This window comes from Lolium perenne, chromosome 1 (genome assembly GCF_019359855.2).
Source record: "Lolium perenne isolate Kyuss_39 chromosome 1, Kyuss_2.0, whole genome shotgun sequence".
In the NCBI taxonomy this organism is placed as follows: Eukaryota; Viridiplantae; Streptophyta; class Magnoliopsida; order Poales; family Poaceae; genus Lolium; species Lolium perenne.
The window spans coordinates 250,601,772-250,614,886 of NC_067244.2; the positions used below are offsets into that span (position 1 = coordinate 250,601,772).

At 43.3% G+C, this 13,115-nt stretch overlaps 1 protein-coding gene across 1 annotated transcript in view; it reads left to right on the top strand.

The window, feature by feature from the left end:
* The window catches only part of LOC127327611 (uncharacterized), a 135,481-nt gene extending 123,323 nt beyond the window's left edge, over positions 1-12,158 (top strand). The window contains exon 3 of the mRNA XM_071824983.1: positions 11,899-12,158. Coding sequence (XP_071681084.1) covers positions 11,899-11,936 — 38 coding nt within the window. The 3' untranslated portion in view covers positions 11,937-12,158. The remainder of the gene's footprint in view (positions 1-11,898) is intronic.
* The last annotated feature ends 957 nt before the right edge of the window (positions 12,159-13,115 follow it).

Consider the following 13,115-nt stretch of genomic DNA (forward strand, 5'->3'; position numbering starts at 1 on the left):
TTGGGAAAATGATTTAAATGAGGTGATACACCTCCTGCAATTTAATCCTAACATAGTAATGATTTAATGTCATCAATTAATTCAATATGAGATCAATTAGACCATGGTCACTACCTCATGTTGAGTTATTTGAGACAAGATTTAAATGAGGTAAATGCTCCCATACTATTTAATAAATAATTTTGCACAATTTAAATGGACTAGAAATAGCCATAGAGCCATTTTTTTAATCTAGACCATGATCATACAAACAACTATGTCATATTTTTATATATTCTGATAGACAATAGGAAATGTGATTTTTGAGAGTTGGAATCAACTCAAAAGCATTTTTGGTTGATTTTTAATAATTGTTTGAAGTTGAAAAATGCCCTGCCTTGTTATTTTTGTCACATTAATTCTATAATGAATCTATGGGTGAGACCAGTGTAGTTGTTTAGAAAAATTTATAAGCTTTCCAGATATATAAATTTTGTTAAATTTGGCCAAGTAGATTGGATTCTATTTAAATTTGAAAATGGATGCAGTACTCAATTTGACAAATTCGAAATATTTAAATTTGAATCACTGGGCCTAGGCGGGAAACGTAACTGGGCTGCACAGAGAAAATTAAACGGGCCGGCCCAGCAGTGCGTCTCGCACACGCGGGCCGCCTGACGCTGGGACCCACGCGTCAGTCTCACTTAACGAGCGAAACGGTAAGGGTGAATGTGGGGCGTAGGATTAGAAGGGGATCGTGCGGCTCTGGTGCGTCGTCATCGACGGCGAGCACAGCTCACTGGCGCGGCGAGGGCAGGGGGTCGGAGGCTCACCGGCGACGCGGCGATCGTCGGCGATGTGCTGCGGTGGTGTTGTGGACGACGGCGGATCTCCTCGAACAGACATCGTCTCCTGGGGCAGCTCCTAGCTCCTCCTTCTTCCGCGGCGGTGCTACGGGCTACGGTGGTGCAATTGGGCGGTGCTAGTGGGCAATGTCGAGCAGAGAGGTGTCGAGGAGAGCGAGGGAGAGGAGGGGAAGGTGCTGGTGTGGTGAATGGAGGCGCGGGGGTGCTCCTTTTATAGCGGCTGGGCGAGGCCGTGGTGTTGCGGAGGTGGCGGTCATGGCGATGCGGCTACAGGGGCGCGGAGTGGCTGGTGATGACGCGAGCAGTTCGGCGACGTCACGGCGGTCACGCCAGGCCTGATTGCGGTGAAAACTAGGCGGAGACGAGGGCAGGCGCGTGATGCGAGCGCACGGTGCCGCGGCGGAAGTCGTCGATGGTGACGATGGCCACCGTCCTCTCCGGCGCAGGTGAGCGTGTCAGGGGAGTTGCTGGGTCACTGTGGAGTGCGTGTGCGCGCGGAGGGGTCAAGGGGAGGACGAGGGTGACGAGGGGTAGTGACGCTCTGGCGCGTCCAGAGCTTGTCACGTCGTGCTCTGGCGCGTCGTGGGCGTCTCTGGGCACGCTCGGGCTGGCGCGTGGCGTGCTCCATTTCGTCGACCAGCGTGTCTAGCAGGTTCAGGAGAGTGAGAGGAGGCTATGTGACACGGTGGTGCACGTTGGATTCGGCCAGAGAGAGGAGTGGCATGGTGAGATCATGATCACCACGGCATGGCCATGTCCTGATGTGCTAGGAGATGGGAGAGGGTGCAGTGGTGGTGCACTGATGCCAGGGAGGTGCCAGGGTCTCAGGGATGCAGGGGTGACCAAGGTTGGACTTGGTCCACTTTTACAAATTCAGCATGGGCTCAATTCTAGCCCCTGCCTGCAAGGTGCTCGACCAAATGGCCGAAAGAAATAAATTTTCAAATTTTGAAATGAAATTTGGTGGAGTTGATTCATATAATAATTGGCACACAATGGTGGTGGTGGTGTTCAAAATTGAGTTGAATTGCAAAAACCCAAAAAGGGTATGATCTTGTTTTTGTGTCAAGGTTGCTACTTTGCTTGATCATCATTTGAAATTTGGAAGGAATTTGCAGGGGTGGTTTTGAGAAAAGTTGTTCACCTTGATGTGGTGTTGGATGAGGTGCAAAGAGTTGAGGTTGTTTAGTTTGGAAATCTCTTAATGCAGAAGCTCAAAGTGGGCATCATGAAATAAATGGCAGTTTTGACCATTATCTCATGTGAGCTCAATTTGAATTCAAATTTGATTTGATTTGAGTTTCTTTGATTCAAAAAGTGTTCATAAGTGTTTAGTGACATTATCCAACCAATGGCACAAGCTAAATTGGCCTAGGTCAAAGTTTTGCAAAATAGCCATAAGCACATGTATGTGATGAATTGCATTTTTCTTATTTTCTTCTTTTCTTTTTCTTTGCTTCACTTAGGCATGGTTTAGTGTTTATTTAGTGTTGGATTGAGTTTGGTAAAGGTTTCAAATCATTTGGGTAAGGTATGAGGGCATAGGTCAAGATTTGTCATTATGGATATGTGCCACATATGCCTCTATGCATATTTTTGTTTTATTTTTGTTTCACCTTTGATTTAGTTGGTAAGTGATAGGTTGGGTTTGTTGATGTTTTTTTTTCAAACCATCTAAACAAGATAGATCATGGCATAGTTTATTATTTGCAAGAATAGCCATAAGCTTACCTAGGCCTTTTCTTTTTAATTTACTTTCTTTTTATTTTGTTTTATCTTGGATGGTGAAAAGAAAAGTAAGGTTTAGGGTTTTAGGAACATTTGATAAGCATACCAACAATCATCATGGCAATAACACAAGGATCAAGCATGAGCACTATGCATAGTATCTCATTTAATAAAAGTTTTTGTTGGTTCTCATTTTTGGAAATAGGAAATTCCTTTTCTCTTTGTTTTAAAATTTGGGATGTTACACATCGTCTTAGGGAGCTCAATCCTTTGCATACTTTGCATATCCATATTGCTTCTTGGTATTTCTCTGTGTGAGGTTCTTGAGCTTGTTGCTAGCTTTTCAACAAGCCCAAGTTTATCGAAAATGGAATCCGCATGCATCTTCTATTGCGTTTTTGAGTTTGGACGTCTTTACCGTTTCTTGACGTTGGGAGACTTCCTCTCTAGAATCATCTAAAAATATTCTGTGAGGAGTCTCAATATTTCCAGTAATTGTTGGGGTTCTATTTGTCATTATCTTTCCAACAAAATTGGTTTCATGTCAATCGGAGTTCGGGAGCATTTTCTGTTTTAAAAGAAAAAGAAAAGGTTTTGGCCTGAAGCAATTCCCGGCCCACCGCCCGGCAAGGCCGAGCCTGCCACCGGCCCATCCGGTGCGCACCGACCGTTGGGCTCGTGCACACCGGCCCGCTCTAGGTGTTCCCCGGCCCTTGTCCGGTCCTGGCCCGGTGGCCGCCGGACCGTCCGGCCCAGCGCCCGATCTACCGGCCCACCTTCCGGTTGGGACCTTTTGGCCGCTGCGTGGCCCGCCTGCCCCAGCCCGGCCTGTCAGCCGGCGCTGCCGGCCCGTGCACTGATACGTCTCCGACGTATCGATAATTTCTTATGTTCCATGCTACATTATTGATGATATCTACATGTTTTATACACATTATATGTCGTATTTATGCATTTTCCGGCACTAACCTATTAACGAGATGCCGAAGAGCCAGTTGCTGTTTTCTACTGTTTTTGGTTTCAGAAATCCTACAAAGGAAATATTCTCGGAATTGGACGAAATCAACGCCCAGGGTCCTATTTTTGCACGAAGCTTCCAGAAGACCGAGGGGGAAAGGAAGTGGGGCCACGAGGCGCCGCCACACTAGGGCGGCGCGGCCCAGGTCATGGTCGCGCGGCCCTAGCGTGTGGGGCCCTCGTGTGGCCCCCCGCGTTGCCCTTCCGCCTACTTAAAGTCTTCGTCGCGAAACCCTCTGTACCGAGAGCCACGATACGGAAAACCTTACTGAGACGCCGCCGCCGCCAATCCCATCTCGGGGGATTCAGGAGATCGCCTCCGGCACCCTGCCGGAGAGGGGAATCATCTCCCGGAGGACTCTTCACCACCATGGTCGCCTCCGGAGTGATGAGTGAGTAGTTCACCCCTGGACTATGGGTCCATAGCAGTAGCTAGATGGTCGTCTTCTCCTTATGTGCTTCATTGTTGGATCTTGTGAGCTGCCTAACATGATCAAGATCATCTATCTGTAATACTATATGTTGTGTTTGTCGGGATCCGATGGATAGAGAATACTATGTTATGTTAATTATCAATCTATTACCTATGTGTTGTTTATGATCTTGCATGCTCTCCGTTATTAGTAGAGGCTCTGGCCAAGTTTTTACTCTTAACTCCAAGAGGGAGTATTTATGCTCGATAGTGGGTTCATGCCTCCATTAAATCTGGGACAGTGACAGAAAGTTCTAAGGTTGTGGATGTGCTGTTGCCACTAGGGATAAAACATTGATGCTATGTCTAAGGATGTAGTTGTTGATTACATTACGCACCATACTTAATGCAATTGTCTGTTGTTTTGCAACTTAATACTGGAAGGGGTTCGGATGATAACCTGAAGGTGGACTTTTTAGGCATAGATGCATGCTGGATAGCGGTCTATGTACTTTGTCGTAATGCCCAATTAAATCTCACAATATTTATCATATCATGTATGTGCATTGTTATGCCCTCTCTATTTGTCAATTGCCCGACTGTAATTTGTTCACCCAACATGCTTTTATCTTATGGGAGAGACACCTCTAGTGAACTGTGGACCCCGGTCCTATTCTTTACATCGCATACAATCTACTGCAATACTTGTTTTACTGTTTTCTGCAAACAATCATCTTCCACACAATACGGTTAATCCTTTGTTACAGCAAGCCGGTGAGATTGACAACCTCACTGTTTCGTTGGGGCAAAGTACTTTGGTTGTGTTGTGCAGGTTCCACGTTGGCGCCGGAATCCCTGGTGTTGCGCCGCATTACATTCCGCCACCATCAACCTTCAACGTGCTTCTTGGCTCCTCCTGGTTCGATAAACCTTGGTTTCTTTCTGAGGGAAAACTTGCTACTGTCTGCATCACACCTTCCTCTTGGGGTTCCCAACGGACGTGTGTCAACTGCACGCATCAAGCTACTTTTCTGGCGCCGTTGCCGGGGAACTGAAGAAAAGTTACACCACAAAGATTTCTATCTCCCACGTCAACTGCACGCCAGCAGTACTTTTCTGGCGCCGTTGCCGGGGAGATCAAGACACGCTGCAAGGGGAGTCTCCACAATCCAATCTCTTTACTTTGTTTTTGTCTTGCTTTATTTTATTTACTACTTTGTTTGCTGCACTTAAACAAAACACAAAAAAATTAGTTGCTAGCTTTACTTTATTTACTTGTCTTGCTCTCTATATCAAAAACACAAAAAAATTAGTTACTTGCATTTACTTTATCTAGTTTGTTTTATTTATTACTGCTAAAATGAGTAATCCTGAAGTTGAAGTTCGTTCGTTTAAACAACAAGGTGGAGAAAGTTTTAAAGATGCTTGGTATAGAATTAGTGATGCTCATCATAGGTGCACTAAGAAACACTCCACTATTATCCTACTTAGGAATTTTTATGTTGGTATATCTAGTTGGAATAGGTATGTTCTTGATACTCTTTCCTAGGTACTCCTGCTTTAGAAGCTAGTTGCATCATTGAGAGTCTAGTTGGAATACCACCTGTTAATGAAACTAAAAGTGAAATCTCTCTTGAGGACGTCATGAGAAAATTGGAAGCAATAGAGAAAAATTTTCCAAGTGTTGAAACTAAATTGGAAATATTACTTGATAATACTGATAAACTTGATAAAACCCTAGGAGGAATTAATGAAAGAATTGCTACTTTAGAAACTTGTGCTATCCATGATAATCAAACCCATAGAATTGGTAAACTTGAAGAAGCTATGGGAAAATTGGGTTCAACTTTTTCTTCTCTTAAATTTAAAGAGAAAGCTTATGTGGGTAAGGAGCAAAAATTCATGTATGTCTCTAAGGTGCCTAAACCAAAGAATTATTATAGGCCTAAAATTGATAAAACTCCCAACACCCATGGTAATAATGTTGATGCTTCGTCTCTTGAAAATACTTGATTTACACTTTCTGCGCCTAGCTGAAAGGCGTTAAAGAAAAGCGCTTACGGGAGACAACCCATTGTTTTTACTACAGTACTTTGTTTTATATTTGAGTCTTGGAAGTTGTTTACTACTGTAGCAACCTCTCCTTATCATGTTTTTGTGCCAAGTAAAGTCGTTGATAGTAAGGTTCATACTAGATTTGGATTACTGCGCAGAAACAGATTTCTTTGCTGTCACGCATCTGGGCCTAATTCTCTGTAGGTAACTCAGAAAATTATGCCAATTTACGTGAGTGATCCTCAGATATGTACGCAACTTTCATTCAATTTGGGCATTTTCATTTGAGCAAGTCTGGTGCCACTTTAAAATTCGTCTTTACGAACTGTTCTGTTTTGACAGATTCTGCCTTTTATTTCGCATTGCCTCTTTTGCTATGTTGGATGAATTTCTTTGATCCATTAATGTCCAGTAGCTTTATGCAATGTCCAGAAGTGTTAAGAATGATTGTGTCACCTCTGAACATGTAAACTTTTATTGTGCACTAACCCTCTAATGAGTTGTTTCGAGTTTGGTGTGGAGGAAGTTTTCAAGGATCAAGAGAGGAGTATGATATACTATGATCAAGAGGAGTGAAAGCTCTAAGCTTGGGGATGCCCCGGTGGTTCACCCCTGCATATTTTAAGAAGACTCAAGCGTCTAAGCTTGGGGATGCCCAAGGCATCCCCTTCTTCATCGACAACATCATCAGGTTCCTCCCCTGAAACTATATTTTTATTCAGTCACATCTTATGTACTTTGCTTGGAGCGTCGGTTTGTTTTCGTTTTTGTTTTTGTTTGAATAAAATGGATCCTAGCATTCACTGTGTGGGAGAGAGACACGCTCCGCTGTTGCATATGGACAAATATGTCCTTAGGCTTTACTCATAGTATTCATGGCGAAGGTTGAATCTTCTTCGTTAAATTGTTATATGGTTGGAATTGGGAAATGCTACATGTAGTAATTCTAAAATGTCTTGGGTAATGTGATACTTGGCAATTGTTTTGCTCATGTTTAAGCTCTTGCATCATATACTTTGCACCCATTAATGAAGAAATACATAGAGCTTGCTAAAATTTGGCTTGCATATTTGGTCTCTCTAAGGTCTAGATAATTTCTAGTATTGAGTTTTGAACAACAAGGAAGACGGTGTAGAGTCTTATAATGTTTACAATATGTCTTTTATGTGAGTTTTGCTGCACCGGTTCATCCTTGTGTTTGTTTCAAATAACCTTGCTAGCCTAAACCTTGTATCGAGAGGGAATACTTCTCATGCATCCAAATCCTTGAGCCAACTACTATGCCATTTGTGTCCACCATACCTACCTACTACATGGTATTTCTCCGCCATTCCAAAGTAAATTGCTTGAGTGCTACCTTTAAAATTCCATCATTCGCCTTTGCAATATATAGCTCATGGGACAAAATAGCCTTAAAAACTATTGTGGTATTGAATATGTACTTATGCACTTTATCTCTTATTAAGTTGCTTGTTGTGCGATAACCATGCTTCTGGGGACGCCATCAACTACTCTTTGTTGAATATCATGTGAGTTGCTATGCATGTCCGTCTTGTCTGAAGTAAGAGAGATCTACCACCTTAATGGTTAGAGCATGCATATTGTTAGAGAAGAACATTGGGCCGCTAACTAAAGCCATGAATCATGGTGGAAGTTTCAGTTTTGGACATATATCCTCAATCTCATATGAGAACACTAATTGTTGCCACATGCTTATGCATTAAAGAGGAGTCCATTATCTGTTGTCCATGTTGTCCCGGTATGGATGTCTAAGTTGAGAATAATCAAAAGCGAGAAATCCAAAATGCGAGCTTTCTCCTTAGACCTTTGTACAGGTGGCATGGAGGTACCCCTTTGTGACACTTGGTTAAAACATGTGTATTGCGATGATCCGGTAGTCCAAGCTAATTAGGACAAGGTGCAGGCACTATTAGTACACTATGCATGAGGCCTGCAACTTGTAAGATATAATTTACATAACTCATATGCTTTATTACTACCGTTGACAAAATTGTTTCATGTTTTCAAAATAAAAGCTCTAGCACAAATATAGCAATCGATGCTTTCCTCTTTGAAGGACCTTTCTTTTACTTTTATGTTGAGTCAGTTCACCTATTTCTCTCCACCTCAAGAAGCAAACACTTGTGTGAACTGTGCATTGATTCCTACATACTTGCATATTGCACTTGTTATATTACTTTACATTGACACTATCCATGAGATATACATGTTATAAGTTGAAAGCAACCGCTGAAACTTAATCTTCCTTTGTGTTGCTTCAATACCTTTACTTTGATTTATTGCTTTATGAGTTAACTCTTATGCAAGACTTATTGATGCTTGTCTTGAAGTACTATTCATGAAAAGTCTTTGCTTTATGATTCATTTGTTTACTCATGTCATTACCATTGTTTGATCGCTGCATTCATTACATATGCTTACAATAGTATGATCAAGGTTATGATGGCATGTCACTCCAGAAATTATCTTTGTTATCGTTTACCTGCTCGGGACGAGCAGAACTAAGCTTGGGGATGCTGATACGTCTCCGACGTATCGATAATTTCTTATGTTCCATGCTACATTATTGATGATATCTACATGTTTTATACACATTATATGTCGTATTTATGCATTTTCCGGCACTAACCTATTAACGAGATGCCGAAGAGCCAGTTGTTGTTTTCTACTATTTTTGGTTTCAGAAATCCTACAAAGGAAATATTCTCGGAATTGGACGAAATCAACGCCCAAGGTCCTATTTTTGCACGAAGCTTCCAGAAGACCGAGGGGGAAAGGAAGTGGGGCCACGAGGCGCCGCCACACTAGGGCGGCGCGGCCCAGGTCTTAGCCGCGCGGCCCTAGCGTGTGGGGCCCTGGTGTGGCCCCCCGCGTTGCCCTTCCGCCTACTTAAAGTCTTCGTCGCGAAACCCTCTGTACCGAGAGCCACGATACGGAAAACCTTACTGAGACGCCGCCGCCGCCAATCCCATCTCGGGGGATTCAGGAGATCGCCTCTGGCACCCTGCCGGAGAGGGGAATCATCTCCCGGAGGACTCTTCACCGCCATGGTCGCCTCCGGAGTGATGAGTGAGTAGTTCACCCCTGGACTATGGGTCCATAGCAGTAGCTAGATGGTCGTCTTCTCCTTATGTGCTTCATTGTTCGATCTTGTGAGCTGCCTAACATGATCAAGATCATCTATCTGTAATACTATATGTTGTGTTTGTCGGGATCCGATGGATAGAGAATACTATGTTATGTTAATTATCAATCTATTACCTATGTGTTGTTTATGATCTTGCATGCTCTCCGTTATTAGTAGAGGCTCTGGCCAAGTTTTTATTCTTAACTCCAAGAGGAAGTATTTATGCTCGATAGTGGGTTCATGCCTCCATTAAATCTGGGACAGTGACAGAAAGTTCTAAGGTTGTGGATGTGCTGTTGCCACTAGGGATAAAACATTGATGCTATGTCTAAGGATGTAGTTGTTGATTACATTACGCACCATACTTAATGCAATTGTCTGTTGTTTTGCAACTTAATACTGGAAGGGGTTCGGATGATAACCTGAAGGTGGACTTTTTAGGCATAGATGCATGCTGGATAGCGGTCTATGTACTTTGTCGTAATGCCCAATTAAATCTCACAATATTTATCATATCATGTATGTGCATTGTTATGCCCTCTCTATTTGTCAATTGCCCGACTGTAATTTGTTCACCCAACATGCTTTTATCTTATGGGAGAGACACCTCTAGTGAACTGTGGACCCCGGTCCTATTCTTTACATCGCATACAATCTACTGCAATACTTGTTTTACTGTTTTCTGCAAACAATCATCTTCCACACAATACGGTTAATCCTTTGTTACAGCAAGCCGGTGAGATTGACAACCTCACTGTTTCGTTGGGGCAAAGTACTTTGGTTGTGTTGTGCAGGTTCCACGTTGGCGCCGGAATCCCTGGTGTTGCGCCGCATTACATTCCGCCACCATCAACCTTCAACGTGCTTCTTGGCTCCTCCTGGTTCGATAAACCTTGGTTTCTTTCCGAGGGAAAACTTGCTACTGTCTGCATCACACCTTCCTCTTGGGGTTCCCAACGGACGTGTGTCAACTGCACGCATCAAGCTACTTTTCTGGCGTCGTTGCCGGGGAACTGAAGAAAAGTTACACCACAAAGATTTCTATCTCCCACGTCAACTGCACGCCAGCATGCACCGGCCTATCCAGCGCCCGGCCCGGTGGACCGGCTGGGTCAATTTTTTCCCGTTTTCTCACCCAACGGTTCTATTTTTCCCTAGACTATAAATAGGCCTTCTTCCACCTTGGGCTGGATAAGTTCTTCCACTCTCTCTCCTCCATTGTTGACTTTGAAGAACTTGCCCTATCTCTTGATTCCCCCCATGATTCTTGCTCATTCTTGAGGGATCTAAGAGAGGATAAGTTCTTGAGGGATGTAACTTTTTCCCACGATCATTTTGATATATTATACGTTTTTTTCCGACGTCGTAGGCAAAAGTTAATGCCATTTTACCTTTTTCTAAACTTTTTATGGAAAAAAATTCGAAATTCAAATTTGTTAATTTTCCCTAATAGTAGGTTGCGTAACATACAGGAATCCTAAAAGATATTATTTTTTGAATTTTCTATCATTTTCTTTTCTATTTTACAGAGTTAAAAAAGGCGATCCTGGGGGGGGGTGGAGGTGCGTGGGGAGCAGAAAAACCTAATACGAACCGGTGCTAAAGGGTAGACCTTTGGCACCAGTTCGTAACACGAACCAGTGCTAAAGGGTTCGCGGCTGACGCCAACCCTTTAGCACCGGTTCGTGGCACGAACCGGTGCTAATGCCGCGGCTGGTCCCCTGGACGTCCAGACCGCACGAACCGGTGCTAATGACCCCTTTAGCACCGGTTCGTGCCAAACCGGTGCTAATGCTCTTTGGAGCAAAAAACCAAAGCCCTCTTTTCTACTAGTGGACGATCAGTTTTAACTAAATTCCTATCGATTCATCGTGTTTGGACAGAAGGTAGCAAAAGGGAGAAAATTAAGAGCCACGCTTGGCTCTCCAAGTCTTCATGGCTCTAACTGCTAGTGACAGTGATGGATGCACCATGGACAGCAATGCTTCAACGTTGCCGTTCCACTTACTACTCGCTACTATTCTGCTAGACCTTTGTTATTTCGTCGATGAATAATGGCAGCCCTACCATCAGACTACCGCATCATCAGTTCATCACAAATGGCTGCAGCGAGTCTCTCCCGAACTCTCGATGAGGAGGGGCAAAATCGGAAACTCTCGATCAACACCAATCTTATAGAGCAGGCTGATTAAACTAATGGCGTTGGGTGGTGAGTGTCATGAGAGGCTAAACCACACATGCAGGCCGACACCTCGGGGAATAAACAAGCGCCCCTCTCCTCCCCTCTTTCTGTCGGTGTTGGAGATTAACAGCAGCGCACGCGATTCACAGATGATTAGCGCGCGCGAGGCCACCGACTAACGCCGTCGGACCCCCGTCGCCGTCCCGCCGGTTGGTGCCGTTACCTGGACGTACCAACAACCCCGTCGCGTGATAGCACTACCAAATTCCAGAGCCATCGTTTTTCTATTCCTATTTTTTTGTTGTTCATCCGTCAGTGTTACCTAGCTAGCCAACTGTGCTAGCATCAAGATCTCTCCAGCTGTGTGTGCGTAGTCTGTTGCCCAGCTCTAACAACCTCGTGGACATGTTCTTTTCTGTCTCTTTTTTCTCTTGTTGATTATTATTGGGAAGGTTATGGAATGAATGGGGTTTATTGTAGCTGATTGCTGACAGTGTGGTCCGCATGGCAGTGAGTGCAGGGAATGTGACAGTCCGCATGGTTGAATAGCTCTGGGGGGTGGATGCGCATGTGCATGGCTTGCGGGTGGAAACTAATCTCTGGACATTGTACAAGATCAGTTAAGGCTCAGCACTGAAAACTGGGCTCTTAAGTGTGAAACATGCGAGATGTCTCATGTACCAGTGAGGGAAATGATGAACTCTTCTGAATTTTCACGCTAGCTAGTCCTGGCTGCAGATTGTCAAATGGTTTTAAAGCTAATGGCACCAAGGAATTGAAGATTCTGTGGCGAGAACCTGGTCTTGTAAGCTCTTTTGCAGCGATATACAAATAACATGGGAAGTTTTGTATATGGTAGTGACAAACAAATTGTTGTAATATGTTACATTGATACTAGTTTGGTCATATATACAAATAAAATTCAATCTCAATTAGGCTTAGAATTTATTAAGAGGTAGCACAATGGTTTAGAAGAATTATATACTGGTTTTAGATGAGTTCTAAAGCTTAACATTGCGATGGATTCTACAAACGAAACGTTGAGTACATCATTGTTATGACAATAACTAAAGAGGGTGTTTGAGTCAATAATGTTCTTTTAGAACTTGGTGTAGTTTCGAGAGTGTCAGAACTATGAAGCTATATTGTATGCGACAATATTGGTAACATAAATCAGACCGAGGAATTAAGGTTCCAACAAACATATACAAATGTCAGCTAATTGGAAATGAGTGATGGGGGTAGACGCAAATATTTTGCAAAGTACATACGGATCTAAATGTTGCAGACCCGTTGACGAAACCTCTTCACAAGCTAAGCATGATCAACACCAAAAGACAATAGGTGTTAGATTTTTGCCAAATGTAAACTAGTTTATTTGTAGTCTAGTGCAAGTGGCAGACTGTTGGAGATTGTAATGGTATATTGCCCCTATGTGTGGTTTTGGTAATTAATGACAACCCCTATGGACTAATGTTTTCATTGAGTTTATATGAACATAGGTACTACTTGTAGTCCATGTGTTTGATTGAAGTATGGATGCCATGAAGATAAAGATATACCTTGAGTATTGGCATCAAGATCATCGATTTGAAGACATATATGTGATATGATCAAGAAGAAGAAATGAAGATGGAGTTCTTATGTAGAACTCAATATTAGCCATGCTCTAGCTTATGTGTTAAGCAATGAATGATCAATATCTTGAGTGCTTGATTCCAAGTGAAG